The sequence below is a fragment of the Astatotilapia calliptera genome, chromosome 1 (assembly GCF_900246225.1).
Source record: "Astatotilapia calliptera chromosome 1, fAstCal1.2, whole genome shotgun sequence".
NCBI lineage: Eukaryota > Metazoa > Chordata > Actinopteri > Cichliformes > Cichlidae > Astatotilapia > Astatotilapia calliptera.
Window position 1 is genome coordinate 10,954,139 of NC_039302.1, and position 19,416 is coordinate 10,973,554.

At 39.9% G+C, this 19,416-nt stretch overlaps 2 protein-coding genes across 3 annotated transcripts; both read right to left on the minus strand.

Annotated features, from left to right (window-relative positions):
• Nucleotides 1-739: 739 nt before the first annotated feature.
• On the minus strand, nt 740-12,945 carry slc12a1 (solute carrier family 12 member 1). Its single transcript, XM_026163588.1, has 26 exons — nt 11,410-12,945; nt 10,598-10,738; nt 10,185-10,260; nt 9,485-9,580; nt 9,143-9,282; nt 8,829-8,939; nt 8,630-8,741; nt 8,394-8,521; nt 8,116-8,200; nt 7,737-7,900; nt 7,540-7,647; nt 7,294-7,417; nt 6,845-6,946; nt 6,426-6,581; nt 6,241-6,340; nt 5,973-6,084; nt 5,551-5,691; nt 4,871-4,977; nt 3,948-4,030; nt 3,453-3,578; nt 2,224-2,352; nt 1,930-2,041; nt 1,652-1,738; nt 1,356-1,491; nt 1,158-1,225; nt 740-1,062 (listed from the first exon to the last, which is right to left on the minus strand). The coding sequence occupies exons 1-26, from the start codon at nt 11,656-11,658 to the stop codon at nt 927-929; spliced, it is 3,129 nt and encodes a 1,042-aa protein (XP_026019373.1). The 5' UTR covers nt 11,659-12,945; the 3' UTR covers nt 740-926.
• Nucleotides 12,946-15,841: 2,896 nt separating this feature from the next.
• ctxn2 (cortexin 2) lies at nt 15,842-19,324 on the minus strand. 2 transcript variants are annotated; one of them, XM_026162254.1, is made up of 2 exons: nt 18,944-19,324; nt 15,842-18,041 (listed from the first exon to the last, which is right to left on the minus strand). In XM_026162254.1, exon 2 carries the CDS (start codon nt 17,970-17,972, stop codon nt 17,727-17,729), a length of 246 nt encoding a protein of 81 aa, XP_026018039.1. In that variant the 5' UTR covers nt 17,973-18,041; nt 18,944-19,324; the 3' UTR covers nt 15,842-17,726. The 2 variants fall into 2 exon arrangements, with proteins under 2 accessions (XP_026018039.1, XP_026018112.1); XM_026162327.1 differs by lacking the exon at nt 18,944-19,324 and adding an exon at nt 18,505-18,525.
• Between the last annotated feature and the right edge of the window lie 92 nt (nt 19,325-19,416).

Consider the following 19,416-nt stretch of genomic DNA (forward strand, 5'->3'; position numbering starts at 1 on the left):
TTTATTCCCAGTGTGCCAAACTGTATAGAATAATCATCATAAAATGAGAAAATACCCAAATGATGTCTGTAAGGTACCAAGTAAGATACTATACATTTAAAATAATAGACATCTAATTTATGTACTGCAGTATATACCCCATTTCCCCCTCCACTGACACATTTCTCTGGACAAAGAACATCTGACACTATAAATAAATATAATATATTCACATAAGGAGACATCACAAATGTTTTTAATCTTTATTTCAGCTGATTAACATTATGTGCTTAAATAGATAGACTAAAATAGGAAGGGTAAAATTTACAGAATAATCTGATTTATAATGTTCTACCTTATTCCATTGCCCTTAAAAAGTGTACTATGAAAGTAACATGAAAAATATTGAAAAAATGTCACGTGAAAGGTAAACATCTGTATAATGGCAGCAGTGTATTTTACACAGTGAATATAACAAGTGTTTAAAAAAGAACTGATAATAAAGTTGCCAATAACAAGATGTTGATCATTTCTAGAATACACACATCTACTATATACAATTATTTTACAGTCTGACCATTGCACAGCCGTGGTTGTGTCTCTGCCTTTGTTTATGAACTGATTTGAATTGATTTGACTATGTGTTTTTCTAAGCAGCTACATTCATATTTGGACACATTTCACATTTGCAAATTCAATTTCGGAAATACAGACTTGTGTGTGTGTCCTTTCTTAGCGGGCATATATATATATCTATATATACCTCTCTATATATATGCTTATATGCTGGAGTTATCCACAAATGCTTGATTGTGTTACACTTTTCTGCTGGCCTGGAAGACTAAATATTCTTGTACATTTTATTTAAACATGGCTTGTCATTATGGCAACACCATTCCTTTTCCTTTCTAGCTATATCACACTCGGATTGTTGGCATGGAAAGTGCTCAAGAGTAGAAAGTTAGCACGCTCTTGTGGTTGCCTCTAATGAGCAGGGTGGGTGGAAGGTCCTTTGTCAGGATGTCCAGCCAGGCCATGTAGAGGAAATCAGAGATCGTTTCTTTACGAGCTATGGGCATGCTCCTACAGGGGGTCAACAGTGTAAACAAATATGTTAGACATTGTTCTTTCAACACTGGATTAAGCTTGGTAGTGTTATTCAGACAATATATACTTACACAATGATTAAATTGGCTGATCTGGAGTGTTCCTTGAGGAGCTCATTCAGTCGTACCTGGAGGTGTGTCTGTAACCAAGCGACAGTTATTTTTTTTTAACAATAAATTTTTTATTTTGTTTATATTGATATGAAGATAATACATGATATCTTCACTGTAGCCTGTGTAAGGTTATTACTTAGTGTCAGTGCTTTTTACCTTCTCCTCAAACTCGCTTAGCTCTTTGTCGGTGACCTTCCAGGGCTGCTCTTTCTGCAAGGCTCTAATCTGATCAGCGTCTTTGGACCCTTCATGCAGACGGAAAGGCTCAATCATCTCCTGTAACTCCTTCAAGCTGGAGAAATGCAAATAAGAACATGAGCTTTCTCTATAAATGTTCTTTTTCTCCCCTAAACTTGTAGCATGCTGATATTACAATGTGATTCAATTTTACTATTACTACTTCAGCATCTGGTTCGCTGTTACTTGTGCATGTGAAAAGAAATGGCAGTTACCTTTCAGACCTGGGCTTGATATGTAGGTCATCAAAGACATTAATGTCACTGCAGTTGATTCTAAACTTCTTCAGCAAGCCCTTCATCCTGCAAGTCAAATCACCCCGCACTGATTAGCTGTCCTATACATGTACTTCCTCATTTTGGTGTTAATGCTAAATAGCATTCCAGTAACGTTAGCAGCACATGAATTTTCATATCTTGCCAATTAATGTATCCAGTCTAACTTCCACATATTAAACTGTAATTGATATTGAAATATTAATTAGTTTACTCACTCCTCCTTATCCAGATCACTGCGTCCAGGCTGTCCTGCCATGAAGATCCTCATTTTGCAGTCTTTCCACTTCTTCCTGGTAGTGAGGATGTAGGGGAGGAGCAGTGTAAGACCTGACAGAAGAGAAGCACATTTTTTATTTATTGGTCCGTGTTGCGTCTTTCAGAGACTACTATTTTTTAAAGATTTGGCTTGTTTCATATATTTTTGTCTCCAGTGATATCGAGGAGAATGTTATGGATTTGGATCTGTTACGAACTTCAGGCAGTGTTCATAAAAATGATCCAAGAATTACCTCCGTCATCAAACAGCCACCACACATCAATGGTGCCTTTGGGCTGTTTCTTCTTGAACTGAAGACTGGCTTCCACCAGCTTCTCATTCATTTTGGCAACCTGTGGCGGTGGAGAGCCACACACCGACACTGGGAGAGAGAAAGAAAGGGAGAAAGATATGAGAGCAACAGCAGGAGGGAATATAATTCACTGTAAAGTCGGATATGAAAACTATCACAAACCAACATTAAGAGATGACTCTACATCACCAGAAATGGCCGTCTCTCAAGTTTAATGCTCCAATGAGTAGGGTGCATTTTGTATACTAATGACTGCCTTGTCTCGCTGTCTTGCCAAGATGCAGCTCAGGGATGAGTGTGTGTTGGCGTGTGCGTGTGAAACAGAGAAAGATTGAGCTACAGGCTGCAAGCACCCTCTGCTGTCTGGGTTAAAGGAACATTCTTAAAAGATGCTCTTCAAAGTGGACGAAAAGGAGTGTATTATTGGATTACAGCCTCAGGGGCCTCTTTAGTGGGAATGGCGGATTCAATTATGTCTCAATGTGAGCACCCCCCCCCCCCCCCCCCCCCAAAAAAAAGAAAAAAGAAAAAAGAGTCATTGGTTTCATTTATTAAATGTACGCTATTTGAGTCTGTGTGTGGAGGAGACTGAAAAAGAGAAACGTGCTTCCACATATTAAGAGATCACATTCATCTTTTGATGCAACTTTTTCTTTAACCCTTTCAGGCATAGTGGTCGTTACAGTAGACAGCTATTCAAAGGCTGTTTTCTTGTATTTGTGTCAGTGTTGATGGTTTACTTGCACATAAACCACTACATTAGACACTAATGTGTCACTCCATCCCCCGCCACCCACTGGTCATTTAACGTTACTGGAGATATATGACGTGTTTCATTGTAATTATTGTTATTTAACCCTGTTATGCATGAATTATGAGAATCTCAATCTGGATTTTTTCATTAAGTATTTTTATTTTTCATACCTAAAGATGAATGTAAATGTGAGGCTGTCATAATTCGTGCATGAAAGGGTTAACCATCTCAGGCTCAAATTAAGTTTTTTTGTTGCTAATGCACAACCAAGTCCGGCAGTGGTACTTCTGAGTAAAAAAAACTCATAAGATATGTATGTGGGGTAATCAGGTTGTTAGTTTTTAACTGTTGCAAATCGGCAACGTCTGCCTTGAGAGGGTTAAATAGGAGTTAGAGACAGTCGTAAGATGGGTACCTCTGGTCGTGAGCACTTGCTGAGATGACTTCCTGGATTTCCTGAATAGTCCTTTTCCCTTCCCTCCATTTGGCATCATCTCATTCTCCAGAGCCTCTTGCTCCTTTGCTGCCCTTAGCATCTCCTCTGAAAAACAGAATGGGAAACATGACTGTGAATATGTGTTACACAAGGTAGGATCCCTTTTCTTATTGGAAAACAAATCTGCAGAGACACAGCTATAAATGGCATTTTTTTAAATATCTTATCTGTGAACTACCTGACCGTTGTAAACCTTTATTAAAAGCTTCTAATCTACAGAACAAAGTATCTCGGTTTATCAGTGTTTTTATTATTATAAAGGGTTATTGTGAGTTGTTGTGACAGATGTACAGCAGTTTCTTACAACAGTTTTTCTTAATTTCTTGGTGGTTTGTTTTCTCTACCATGGGTATGTTGATGCTGGAGCTCTTGCGGGTTAAATAATTTAAAGCCTAACGACAATATCATACAGACCTTCTGCCTCGACAATGTGAGACACATCCAGTCCCTGGTTCACCCTCAGCATTGCGGTCCCGTATTCAAAGTCAAATGCATCGCTGTCAACAAGAGAATAAGGATGCTAGTTCAAACACAGATCTCCTGTTTATGCTTAATTACCTTTATGCTTAATTACGGAGGTTGTGCTTTTGGTAGTCTGTGGTGTACATGTGTGTCATATACAAATACAATAGCTCAAAAACTTTTGAATGAATTCTTATGAAAAAATAAAAATTCTGGCTTACATCCACTAAGAACTTCAAGGTCAACTTCATGATTAATTCGCTGAAAATTGACAAAAACCCTTATAACCCAGAAACTATGACACTTACATTTGTTGTGTACAGTTGGTGTGTGTGAAATGCATAATTTAAAATATGTCACATTTGACCTATGACCTCCCCTTTAAGGTCATTAGATTGATCTGAAGGTCAAAGTGAGAATAATGCTATATAGAGTTATTAAATGCTAAGTTTCTAATTGCCATTTGCATTAACAATGTGTAAGCATATGGGGAAGGATATATGGGCATTTGAAATATCACATTATTATGGCTTTGTAATGTACATTATAGGAGCAGGTTATAAATGTTTAAGTACATAACAATGTGAATACATCCACAATGTTTATTTGTATGTTCCTAAAGATTTAAATGGAATTTACTGTGAAATAAATGCTACACATGTATTATAATGACATATTAAAATAGATTTCAAATGATCAAATAAAAGAAGCCTACACTTTGCACTGGTTTTTTACTGCACTGCAAACTTCATAAAGTACATTTAAAAAGCACAGAGAAAACAAAATAAATGAAATGATAACTCTCAATGTGCTGCTCATTACTGAGTGTGTTATTGTTATAAAAATGTATGTGTGTGTGTTTATTCGGCACTTACTGAAGTATTCCCACGTAACTCTGAACTGCTTCTGCCCCGGCAGTCCTCCAGTTTTTCTTGAAGCCTATCATTAATGTGTTAGGCTTCATACGGCCAAGACCAGAAGCCTATGAGGAAGATATAAAATCCCAAATCACAATGAGCTGTTAAGTGAAGCAATACAGACACCATGTTACCCTGGGGTTATAAAACCGAGTGTAAAACCTTGATTAAGAGAGGGAGGGGGGAATGATTTCTAGAAAGCTTAAAAGTTTCCAAGCGAAATAGACTGTAAGGCTGTTTTACTGTCAGATCACTCAGCAGACCTCACTTTATCTTTGCCGGAGCTCATCCAAATGCAGTGTTAATCAGTTATAGCTTTTAATCTGCCGTGTTGTTTGAAGTAAGCTATCCGGACAATCATAAGAGGCCTTATCTCGACGGTGCAATAGTCTGAGCCATACCACTGTTTTTCCGCTCCGAACTTTTCTACTGCACATATGTCCTGGCCAGATTTTTAAGACAGCTCTAGATCAACAGATGTAGGGTGTTGTTTGGAAGACATGGGTCAATAAAACCTGCTTCTGTGAATCTGCTATCATATTCTCATCAAAACTCACGTTACACATTAATACGCTGGATTATTGTGGGTTACCTAGATTTTTTTATTTACCTCTTACATAAATTATGACCATACTGACCTGCAGCAGACTCTCAGCCCCTTCTCTGAAGTTGTCACAGGCCACGGCAGCGTAAAATGCCTTACGTTTTTTCTTCTTAAGCAACAACTGGTTCTTCTCCATTGCATTGTTCATCTCGTCAACGGTCTCTGATCTGGGGCCCTGAGGAGATCACACCATACGGCTGAATGTAAGCGTTTTTGTGAAAGGGAAAAGCGGTCCATCTTTTTTTATATTCAGAAAGTGCACCTGACCCTAAACTTTAGTGTCAGACAGTTGGCATTTCCCTCATTCCTACTTCACATTCTTTTGAACATCCACTGCATGCTAAGTCTGCACTCTGATGAATTACATTTGCTTGATTTTGCAAATCTTAATATAAATGTGAGGTTGATTTTTTAAATCAAGATTTTAAGACTGTCTGAGATTGCAATATTACATACCACAAACACTTCGCAGGTGATGCATAGTCCATAGTTCTTAGAGAAGGAGTGAGCCAGATCAAGGAGAGCCGGCCTGCTTCGTGTCGAACCCGTCAGAACTAAGATCTGAGGCCTGAAGACGGGAAATAAGAACATTATCTCCTTTTTTTTTTAGGTTTCTGAAAATCCCCTTGATTGAAAAGTTTTACCTAACGTAAATTATCTTTGAAACTATTATGATAATAATGTTTCTCATATGTGCTTGCAGGAATTGAGTGCAGGATTTTACCTGAAGTTCTTGACGTGATCCTCCACGCCTGACAGAGATAGAGCATTGCTGACTGCACTCACAAACGTCACCGCTTGCGTGGACGAACCCCAGTTCACATCTGAAGATAAAATCAGTCCGGACAGGTTAGCTCTACTTCTCCTGTTGCACAGCAAAAATCCTTCCAAGCAATCAAATAAGCTCACCGGGCTTCTTCACTGTGACATATATGTAGAGGAGGAATTCAATGCCATATGTGAGCAGAGCAGCCCACCAGTTGATAACAAACATAACAACGCAACAGAGCAATGCTCCCATCAGGGACAGCCACATGTTATAGTATTTATATGCCGGTCTCCAACCTGCATTAAAACAAAGAGCAATGTGAGAAAAGTGATGGAAAACAGACTATATATAACAAACTCCATTAAACATAATCCACTGCTGAAACAGCTCGGTTTGTCAGGTAGTGCTTTATTTCCTAAATATTTGAAGTCACTTATACAAAGTAATGGATTAAAACACTAACAGCAACAAAAAATGGTAAATGAGGATAGGGACAAGCAGAACTACCTGATTTTACTAACATAATTTTTCCTTTATAAGCTACTTTTTAGACACCCACCTGGAGATTTGGCATAAGATGCATGGAAGCAGGAGAAATTGATGAGGGCATAAGATGCGAGGAAGAAGTTTGAGATGATAGGAGCGATTGTGTTGAGGTCACCTGCACAGACAGAAAATCTCTGTCACTTTAAATTCTTTCACAGAGCGGGAATATCAAACTTAAACATGAACCAATATGTATCTGAAACAGGTTTGTGAATATACACAATAAGCAGATTGCTAAGAAGGAGTTTTAACTGTATCACTTTGCATGGACGCCACTTGTCAGATGAAATCTTCCTTTCGTTGTTTGGCTTGTTTAGTTTATGTCAGTGATCTGTTGATGTGTGAACGTGTTTTCTGATTCATTCAAACTGGAAGACTTTGTTAGCTATGTGGTTTGAGACAAAGCATGAAATGTTGGTTTAAGGTTGTTTGGGTGGTATGGTACAGCAGCAGCGAGCTCACCGATGAGAATGAAAGCAACAGAAATGATGAATGTGAGGACATAACCACGGATTGGCTCGTTGTTTTTGCCGTGTCCTTTGGCAAAGAAGTGCAGGGCCCTGTAGATGTTGTCTTTACACAGTGCCTGAGGAGAAAAGAAATGATGTGAAGGAAAATATTTTCAGAGGTTAAGAGCAACAGGTTTGCTTCTCTATGACTTTGCATTTTATTGTAGTACATTTAAAAAAACAGTGGCGATCTACTGACCTGGAAGACTTTAGGCGCACTGACAAGGGAAGCCAGGGCTGATGACAGGGTGGCTGAAAATGTTCCAGCAATAATGAGAGGACCAAACCCAGACACCAAGGTCATGACCTGAATCAGAGGTGATGAGAAGATGAGAGCATTACAGATGACGAAATTGAATTCTTCTTAAAAGTTTCTTTATTTAGAAAGTTGTGTACCTGGAAGTTATTCATCAAGCCAAACTTGCATTTCTCTACTTCACAGGAAGAAAAATCGTAGCCGAGTTCACAAGCAACCGCTGTTGAACCGTTGCAAATTACTGGTGTTGTGTGATTTATGATGCTGGATGAGTTGCCTGTGGCATCACGGACAACAGTAGCAGCTGACCAGTCGAAGAAAAGAGCAGATGGATTAATTAGCATTTTTTAGATAAAATTTGTGCTTTCAGGACACATTTATATTCAGGGACATAAGTGATACTGATTGTATGATCCTGGTAAAACTGTATCTGCCCAAGGTAATGCTATACACAGTTTTACTCATTCCAGTGAAGATTTTATTTCACTGGAGCTGCATTTAATCAAACATGTCACTTACCGACACAAAGAGCCATAGCCAGATAGGTGAGACCAGTGATCAGGATGGCTAACAAGGTACCTTTGGGTAGTGCAGCTTGGGCATCCTGTGAAATAATAAAGATTTGTGTTAAATTATGCAGATCTGTGCTTGACAGTTAAATACAATGACTTTAAAGAAATGTATTTATGTAAAACAAATAAGTTTGAATTAAAAAAATAAAAACTCTTTATTCAAGCCTATGTTACGTAGCAGTTAATGACCCCCATGTATTACTCTTCTCTGTATGAAAAAGTTACCCGCAAGTCTCCAGAGATGTTAGCTCCAGCCAGGATCCCAGTTGCCGCGGGGAAAAAGATGGCAAATACTGAAAAAAATGTCTCACCGTCCCTAAATGCTGGAGTAAAATTCTCTAAGAAGATTTTGGCTGTGAAAAGAGAGAGTGAGGAGAAACGGCAGGGGTTAGCAGCACTTTGTGAGTGAGTGGGATTATTTGTAATGAAAAATGTGTATCGGTTTGGAGCGGATGTCTCACATCTGTAATTGAAAAACCCCTGGGCTTTCTTTTCGTTGGTTGCAGGAATGACTGTTCCTACAAAAACATTCACTATGGCCACCAGCAGGATAACCAGAAGAATAATTTGCGCCTGTGGTGAGAAACAAATGCAAACAGTTTAAGCTTTTGTACAAGTAAACGAGACTGGTGAACAAACAGCACCGTTTTTTGCTCTAACCTTTGCCTCCCATTCCATCCCAGCAACTGATATACCCAAGAGCAGCACAATAGTAATACAGCCAATGATCCTGATGTCGTTCATTTCATCCACCATGATAGCAGAGTTCTCCTGTGTATGACAAAAAAACCCCCCAAAAAACAATATATCTATATCTATATATCTATATATCTATATATCTATCTATCTATATATCTATATATATATATATATATATATATATAGATATATAGATATATAGATATAGATATATAGATATAGATATATAGATATATATCCTTCTACAACAGCCTAATCAATATAACATGTCTCACCTTGAGCAAGTCGACCACTGTCTCAGCAAATCCCACCACATACATGGATACGCCCACTGCATTGGCAAATGCAAAAATAAGACCAATCGAACCACCGAACTCTGGTCCCAAACTGCGAGATATCATGTAGTAGGCACCTCCTGAAATGGCAATGTAACGCACACAGACACATACAGTAGGGAATGATTAATAGAAAATTCAGTGACTGGTTGATTTAATGTCAGGATAAGTTAAATACAGCTTAAAAAAAAAACACAAATAAAAAGTGCTTCAGGAGCTCATATTCAGGTGTTGTTTGGAACTTTGTGCCTTTATCTTTATCTTGAAATTTCGCTGCCTTACCTCCTCTCACCACACCATTAGTACAAATAGCGGACATGGAAATGCCAGTGATGGTGGTGACCACACAGCTGAGCGCGATGATCACAATTCCCAGACCTGAAATGCAAATATGCAAATAATCACTTTTGTAAAGTCCAGCTACAGCACTGCTTAGTTAGGTGTAAAACACTCTGTGTGTGACATGAAAGCTTCCTCCCCACAGTTAGCTTTAAAAGTGCTAAACTTTAACGTCTCATGGGAACCCCATGGGTTACCCAGCTGATCTATAGGTTCTGAAGCAATGAACAAATTAATGAAGTCATACTCAAAGCCCCACTCCTATTTTTATTTCTCTCACTTTCTCTCTCATCCACACACACAAACACCACTATCTACCTCTCCCAACAGACCTTGAGCAGGTATAGATCATTAAGGGAGCTCATTAATTATCCTTTAATTATCTCCAATCCCTGCAATTACATGGAACAGCATCGGCACTGGCCTTGACAACACAGACCTCTGGGATTGGTCTGTTTTTGCCCCAGATTATACATTTTCACCAGGTAAATAGATTATTTTTTATTGCGTTCACTGTTTGATAAGGGCTGGAGTTACAGGCGGACTCATTTTCAGCAAAAGTGCTCACACACACAAAAAAAACATTACTGTGGGCTTAGTGGCTATTTATGTGTGCGTATGTGTGTATCGTTGCCACACTCACCCCAGCCTGCTTGACCAAAAACCCAGGACAGACGGATGAACAACATGACACCCCAGATGTTGAGCATGCATCTCACCTGTGGAAGAGAGCAGTGTAAGTCTATTTTTCTCACTGTGTTTCATGATTTAATGTTATTTCAATTTATGGAGTAAATGTCACTGAGCATAATTTGGCTTTTAATTACAAAAAATCCAATAAAAAATATGTTGGGGGCCTTTTCTGACCTTTGTGCCCTTGAAACACAAAAGCAAGATCAAAATCATGTCCTGAGCAAATGCAAATCATTCCCAGATTCTGGTCTCGAAAGCGCCACTGGGCCTCGTTGTGTTATCGAGACCCACAGAGCTTCATCTTTGGTTGAGTGACCATGGTTAAATAAAAAAAGAAGCTTACCATGACCTAAAATAACTTACCAGGACTCCTCTTATCCAGCCAAACTTTACCATGCCCTTCATATCGTCAGTGGGAGCAGCAGACTCTAAATCGTCAGAGGGGGTTCCACTGCTCCTCTCGCCATCGTCCTCCAATGTGTCTGGGACAGAGATCACCCCGTTCTGGAGGAAGAATGAAAACACAGAAGGAAACATACATTTTCACAGTAACTAGATGGCATTTTTGGTGTTTATATGCATAATCTGCTGCAAGAAAAGGGGCGGCATTATAAAAAGTTGTGGTTTTTGTTTTCTCATGGCAATAAATAGGTGGTTGTGTTTTTTCATTTTTTGCTGGCAAGGGTACTAAAATATCTTTTTTTTAAACCATCCAGGGTTGCAAACCTAATTCAGCCAATAAACCTAAATAATCTTACCCATTTCTTAGACAATGTAGCCTTATAATAATTAAAAAAACAATAAAACTTAAGTGTGTCAAGAGTGCTGGTTGTCATTCAGTTGTAAGAATAACTTTTGTTGTCCTTTTTAGTTTCACAAGTTTTAAGATAAGACTCTAATAATTGGACTGTGGCTACTGCACGGATGTTTGAAAGAATAAACATCTGTAAAATATATCACTTCACTTTCTAATGAAGTGTGCAGCAGAGGAGGAAAAAAAAAACCCTGCAGTTAAAACGTCACTGATTTGAATTTGGAGAAAAATGGGTGCAAGCTATTTTCTGCAGAATGGCAGGTTGTGGACAAAACAGGCTTAACAGAGGAGGAGATTGGGTGCCGACCATAGAGGAAAAACAGAGAGATCTTATACATCTCACACATCTACATTCACTCACCTTCTGAAACACATCATGGAGCTCCTGCAGGGACGGTCGCACAGCTCTGTGGCCACTCATGCTGCCTGCATTGCGGTAGAAGTCAATGTGGGGCACGCGGTCCAGAGTGTCATGACCGAAGGCGCTGATCACGGAGGGTCGCACTGTCCTGTGGTCATCGTTGGTCTCCTCATAAACTGGAGGTTCATCCAGGTTGGAATCATAGGCAGAGTTGATGTGCCCCCCCTTGTTAGAATTGAATCTCTCCATCAAGAATGCTGAGGGAGACTCAGATTTAAACCGTCAAGGATGAAAGAACAGTCTAGTCTTCAGACATCCAAAAGTTTCAAAAGCGCAGAGAGCTGGATCAACTTGGTGTGGTTGTCCTTGTTTACTGATGACTAGGCTATGATCTATGATCAGACTTGCAGAGAACTCTTCTGATACTCTCAGCTCCTTGCAAATGAGCTGGGTTTCTTTCAGATGGCTTACCTTTATACCATGTATCCCAGGGTCATACACTGGCTGTCAGCTATTGGCTAACTTACTGGATCAACCCTCAGAAATCCGAACAAGGGGTGTCAGATATGTCCTTGCTCCATCGTAAGGGACACAAAGACATTGCTTAACTATTAACCAAGTCATAAACACCAAACGAGAGATAAAGGTGCTCATTGCCTGAGTGCTGGAGAATTGATTACTAATATTATTGTGTGAAGAGTAGGGTAACAGCATATGTTGTTCTGTGGTTGCAGTTTAAGTATAGTATTTCCTCAGACCTATGGATGAATCATTTGGAAACATCCACATGGAAGTTCTCACTAAACAGGTTTCAGACCCATTATGATGTGTATATTGTAAAGAGTCTGAAAAAGATAAGGCTAATGTAGGCCAATAGAAAAATATACATTTCATAACATATGTTTGCAATAAGATATAATCCTGAGGAACGGTGTGATAACAGGAGAATCTACGTGTGACTAGTATACTGGGCCCAGAGTTATATAGCGGATTAAATAAATGTCTCTAATGATTCTCTTTGCTGCAAATTGTTATGGGGGAATGTTAGTGAATTGGCGAGCTCAGAAGAAATGGCCATATTAATGGGGAAAATGGGAGTTAATATAAGACCATGAATAACAGGAACATGCCGGAGGCCTTTCACCAGAGCCACATGACTTCTGAAGTGCCTTTAAAAGACCTTTTAACAGGTAAACTTCCTTATTACTGATACACCACAGTGATTTATGCACCCAGTGAAAGGGTGGCTAACGACTTGAGAGCTGACCTTGGCTGTATTGCGGGCTGACAAAGATACTCCAGCATGTGTTTCTATATCTAAGTTGAAAGGAGACAATCAATTGTTCATTGCCTATCAAATCAGTGTTTCAAAGTTTTTATGGTTTAACACATGAATGATACTGACTGAGTCATGCTGAAGAAAAATTTCCATGTGGAGTGTAAAGATCTGCACACTAGATCTCTCCTCTTCCCTTCTGCCTCCCCATCTCGTTTTTTTTCTTAATCAGACTCAAAAAGCCTTGTACACCTAATAAATAATAATAATAATAATAATAATAATAATAATAATACATTTTATTTAAGAAAGCGCCTTTCAAAACACTCAAGGACACTTTACACAAGCAATAACAACAACAAACGTTATAATTTACAAAATAGTAAAGCTAAAACGTAGAGCAAATAAATAAAATAAACTAAAGTAGCAGGATGGAAAAGTTTATGTGGATTAGGCTATTGTGAACAGGTGAGTTTTGAGTCTGGACTTAAAAAGAGGGAGGGAAGTGAGGTTTCTTATCTCAGGAGGAAGGGAGTTCCAAAGACGGGGGGAGAGCAGCAGAAAGCCCTGGACACTTTGAAGCTTATGGATAGATTTTTGACTAAGACCAAAAAGAAGAGAGTTGCAGTAATCGATCCAACTAATAGAGATATTAGTCTTAAGCTTTGAGACACATGTTCATTCCCAGGTTTACAGTGTTTTTGGTGGTTAAACAGACCCAGGCCTTGTCTCATTTTACACTGCGGCTTTCTTATTAGAGTCAGTGATCCTCAGGCCTTGCTGACTCTCCCGCAGCCGGGACATGAAATTGCTGCGATTCTTTTTTATTATCCAGGCTGCTTGACTTTTGCCAGATCTGCTTTAATAAATTCACAGTATACAGCTTTCCTCAGAGAGCTGTTGAGCGGACACTGTGAGCCTGTGGTAGCAGGTGCATATGCACCAATTTGTACAGAGAACAAGGGAGTCTGCACTCTCGTTAACATCCAAATCACTTGAAAAAGGCAGAAAACCCCTTTGCATAATCTATCAAGCCTGCAATGTGAAAATATTAGCAGACAAGATTCTCGGCATTACATCTTAAACAGGAAGCAATAGACTGCAAATTAAAGAGTGGTCAAACCTTTTAGCTCCACTCATCTATTGCACTAATTGTACTGCATTATGGCATTCAGAAACAAAATAAGTGACCTGGACTCAAATATGGTCTATTTAAAAAAAAAAAAAGACAAGAAAATTTTAAGTGCTGGATAAATGTTCTCTCTTTTCTATAATCTAGCAAAGACCAAACGTGATCCTTAAAATGAAAAGGAGAAAAAGTCAAACGCGAAATAACTCGCAACTTCTGGCTTTGATGGCTGTAATGTAGCCTTTGATCCAAGAGTAGCAGCACTTCTCTGAAAATTCAGCTTTTTTACATAACTACTACACATAGAAGTGTTTTCTTGCAATATTAAACTCAGGTAATATATACCGTTTCATTATCATTAATAATAATGATAAATATTCAGGTAAAATAAACTTTCTGTATATATATTATCTTGATCAAATCAATTCAAACCACCCTGGTTTGAATTGATTTCAGTGTTAGCATTAACATTAACTTGCAAATAACTAAGAAAAGGGTATCCAAGAATCAGTTTTTTTTAATCATTTAAAAGTAAATTATTAAAGAACCTTTTAATCATTAATAACCATTATCAAACAATGATATATATCGAGGTAGGTAATCATTGATATGTTCATTCAGACAGGCTTCCACAGTTGTTCAAAGCGCTTATTTCGAGCCTGTCCACATTAAGATTATACATGCAAAAGCAACCCAGCAAACCCAGCGTGAACTGTGAAAAGATAAATAAACACCTTGAATATTTTTATGATTTTGAGTTTTCTATACAACGTGCCATTTTTAGCACCACTGTTCTTTATCAGAAGCAAATGCAATTATGGGGAGGCTTGTCAAATTATGTAACTCAAGTCACGAGTCTAAAATTAAATAGTCTTAGATAAAGCATCAGATCTGACCCCAAGGGCACTGACAATAACCAGTGCAGTGTTAAAATGAGGCATTTAAACTACAGTATTCACCTCACTAAAATGATTTCCTAAAGCTCTTGTACTAAAAGCAGCAGATTGTGTTAAATTGCTTTTGGTTTAAACAAAAATGTAACTTTTTGGATCTTCTGGCCTTATTGCGAGGCCAGAAGATCAAGGTCAAGGTCATAGCTGTGAGGTCTGAAGATCGCAAGTTATAAAACTAATGATCGATAATCAGCAACGCTAAGGTACGTTATTCAGCCATGCCATCAACACATGATCTGTGCAATAATAATTTTGTAATCATTCATCAGCTCCTATTTCCATCAAACCCAGGAGCCAAAAATCCAAAGAACTGTCTCCTTGTTTTATTCCAGTCAATGAAGGGATAGCGATTTATAGTGTTTAAACGAATAAACGACACCGTCCGAGCTGACAGCAGAGTGACATATTACAAGACAGTGCGACGCAGAAACGCTTCGAAACACTTCCTGGGTAACCTTTGTTAGAATGTCGGGTTCATTTTTCTTTTAAGTGGTCTTGAGGGCAAATTGGGCCTTTTCCTGCTAAGAATAGATTTAAGATAAGGGTGTCACGTAGGTGACAGAGATAATGGTGCAATAATGATTGCATTCCTGACAAATGATGCGTGTCAGAGGGGATGAACAGGGTGGCCTTTCATTGTAAACTGCATGTGGGTTCTGCAGATCTGCTTGCGTCTGCTGTTGCATTAGCCCCCATTTCTCTTTAGACCGTACCATACATGCACATGCATATCATCATTTTCTGCATGAGGACCTATTTGTAAATGTTTTATTTAAAAATAAAATAAAAGTCTAACTGCTTCTAAATCTCTGATGGCATCAGCCACACAGGGGCGTGGCTGAGGACTCTAGGAACAAAATGCCTGCTCAGCAGGACCAACCATGGGCTTACCAGGAGCAGGGGTGTTTTAGGTTTAGTTAGGTTATTCTGTGCTTAGTTAATATTAGTGTGTTTTTGTTTTCCCCCTATTGTGTGTAAATGGTTTGGCCAAATCATTATAAAAGCTACCCTCATGTCTTTGTAATTAGGTCAGTTTGTGAGTTAAGTTGTGTCTCACTTTGTTTTATTTAAGTTTCTGGAAATTACTTTTTGTAGAGTTATATTTAGTTGACCTCTTTTATGGGCCTGTTAAGTATGCTTTTGAATTTTGGTAATTTTGGACTTTTTGAGGGTTAAAATAAAGAAAACCCTTTTTGAAGATACTTTTTTTTGCCTGTGTCCTCTTTGCTTTGGCTGCTTGGTCCCTCACAATCTCCAATATTAGCCTGTGGAGCTCTCTTGCTCCCCTTCCCTCTGTTGCTGCAGCAATGTTGCAAAACTGCTCTCCTAGCTTACGAGCGGGCCATGTAAAAAGGCTTGAAATTTTGTAGCATGTAGCGTGCTCACATGTAAAACAGATCTCCCCGCATAAGAAGCAAGAGGCACAAAACACAGAGACTTTGCAAGCAATATTTTAAAGTGAAGAAAATTCTATTTATTTTTACATCATTGGATCCAACGAAAATCAATGAGAAACCTCCACCACCAGCTGAGCAAGCGACAGGCCTGTCGTCATGATATGACACTCAAGCACACACACACACACGCACGCGTACGCGGGCACGCACGCACAAACAGGTGCTCTAATGTTTTCTAGATGAAGGCACATAAACCCATTGAAGGTCACAGTAAGGCAGAGTCACAGCGCTAAGGAGAAACCGTAGACCATAGAAATTAGCAAAGGAACACTCCAGACTTTGAGCAGTGGGCCGAATTACAGAATCTCTGCTTAGGACTGTTCTCTCTTCCTCTGTCTGGAAGAAAGACTGGAGGTGAGACCGAAACTACAGGAAAAAGATGTTCAGGTGCAGCGGGACGCACATCCCACACCTGTTTTCCATGTGACCTTTTCCTATGCAGGCAGGCGAGCAGTGAGAGTTTCTCCTTGTCGTCAGAAAACTAGCAGTGCTGAGAATGAGGAAGTCCTTCCAATTTTTTTTCGTCCTCATTTCGCTTGAAAGCTAAACAATGGAAGTAATGCTTGACAAGTCATAGAGCAACACTGCCACATGTATCAAAGTAAACAGTTGGGGTTGTTTTTTGTTCCTTTCACTCTGACACGTGATTGTGGCAGGATACAGTATACCATCATTCAAAAAAAAGCAGCAGTACAAACTCTTGAGAGTTGATTTTGCATCATTTAGAAACAGTAACACCATAATGTAAATCACAGTTTGTCGTGTTGCCTTTCATTGCATGACTTCAGAGAACAAGACACCACAGAAAGGGACCGAAGTGCACACACACAGCAGCAGCAGCATCCATTTGGATCATCCACAGATTGGATTTGATTAGTCTACAAAGCACTAGTTAGACATATTACCCTGTATCCACTCGTATACATTCCTGTGCAGAACAATTTAGCTGTGCAGAGTTTCAAACACTCTCTCTCTTCCATTCTAAGTTCACATGAGGAATCTTGTCCCTGAGTCTTCAAACTATATCGTAAAAGATCCATTGCATCCTAATCTCCCACCCACTTCCATGAACATCCATGAACATCCATGAACATCCATCTCTTATTATCTATCTACAGACATTCATTCATCTCGCAGGTATGGGTTAAAGGGAGCTTCAGCCAAGTTCTGTGTAAATCGATGATTTGAAATACACACCCCCTGGCAGAAGGGCGGACAATATGACCACCTCGCACACTCACACGCATACAACAAACATGTAGTCGCACACGGACACTGAACAATTCACACACATTAAACAACACACGTGGCTTTGCTGTTGGAGTTTGGTATGCCACAGTAATGTCTTAATGGCGTTTCAGCGTGCAATGGTTGTGCGGAGCTTGTGTGCGTTCATGTTTGCAAGTGTGTGTGTGTGTGTGTGTGTGTGTGTGAATATGCATATGGATTTCCATGGACACTTCTTGTTTGCCAGGACATCTACTGATGCGTGTGTCCCTGTGTTAAGTAAGGGCGTACTCAAACGTCCCTTTCTCCAGCCCCTCAATGCCATCAGCCCAGTTGGAGGAGGGCATACTGCTGTAGGGGTCCAGCAGGATCCTGAAACACCTTACTATTAGCAGCCCCAAAAACACCAGTAGCATCCCCACAAAGGCAAAGGCTGTCTTCTGCTCCAGAGTCAGAGAGTGCGCCATCATGTCGTTTCCGCTCATGGCAGCAAGGGAGTGGTTGTAGTGGACGCTGCTCATGGTAAACCAACATCTAGGTGCCTCATCTCTCCTCTGATAGGGTCAGGCGTTTAGAAGCCTGCATGTTACCTGGACAGAGTTTAAATGATGGTGTCAGCTATCGGCCATCATGTCTTGTGAGCAGATCCATTTCAATCAGTCTGTTTAAGTGCAACAGTTAATGCATAGACTGTAGAGAAATTCATTCAAGGTTTCCTGTATCTACATAAATGCCTCTATTGAACGTTTGAAGATTGATCTCTCTCATTCTACAGATCACCCCCACCCCCCCTGTAAATTTTGCAAAGAAATTAAAAAAAAAAACAACAACCCCAAAACCCAAAGAGCATACGTGAACCGAGGAAAGAGACAGGCTCGACTCACTGAAAGCAAGGCATCACTACATGTCTTTAAGTCAGGTTAGAATTACAGTGTGTCGCAGTGCATAGCCAGCCGTTACACATAAGCAAAGCAGTGAGGAATGAATGACTACATCGCATCTTGTGAAGATGTGACGCTATATATGTTCCGCTCACAGGAATGGAATCTCTACCTGTTGCATGTAAGCAGATGCCTGTGCGACAGTGCAATTCCATTAGACGGTGAGAGGGAAACTGTAAATGACCAAACATAATCAAAAAATTGGTGTGGTCACCCAAGTGGAAGTCTGCACTTTCCCAATCCCCCAACCCCAACCCCAAAATCTTTCACATGAACACAAGCAGCAGGTGGCCAGAGTGAGAGGACAGGAAGCGGTGAGGGGGTAAAAGAGAAGGGGGATACATACAGATAGGAAAATGAACAGGGAGGACAGGGAAAGACAGACGAGGAGGAAGGAAGCAGAATGATGAGGAGGACACTGCACAAGTGTGGATGGTGAGAGAGAGTGAGAGAAGAGAGAGCGAGGCAGTGAGGTAAGGTAAAAGAGAGAGGGACTGCATTGACAGATTCTCTAGTGAGGATGTCTTAGGGAGAAAAAACAGGCGTCTCACCATCATTATCGTGCCATCCTTACAGACCTGTTGCTGCTGTCTCTTCCGAACAACTCCTCCTTCTTGAAGCCTTCAGATGTATATCCATTAATTCATCCATTCCTGGCATTCTGGATGTGCTAGGCTAACTGCTCATCTAACCAAAAAGCCAGAGGTGAAGAGATTAAAACAGAGGAAGGGAAGCGGAAGGCTGGATCTAGCTATTATATGTCTATTCTGAGAGATAGAGCTCCTGTCCTCATGCTCCTTTACTTGCCGCCCGCTGCTCATTATCATTCTGTTTCTCTAGCTCTCTCTCCAGAAGCACGCGCGCTTGCTCCTGCTGCATGGCAACCACTTGTTAGTCTCACTCAGCTGCTCTGCTGCCTCAGTCATTCACAACATTCCCTCCCACCCCAACCTCAGCAGCACCAGGATGAATGCAGCAGCATAAACAAGCAATCTGCCTCATCTGCTTCTTCTCTCTTCACTGT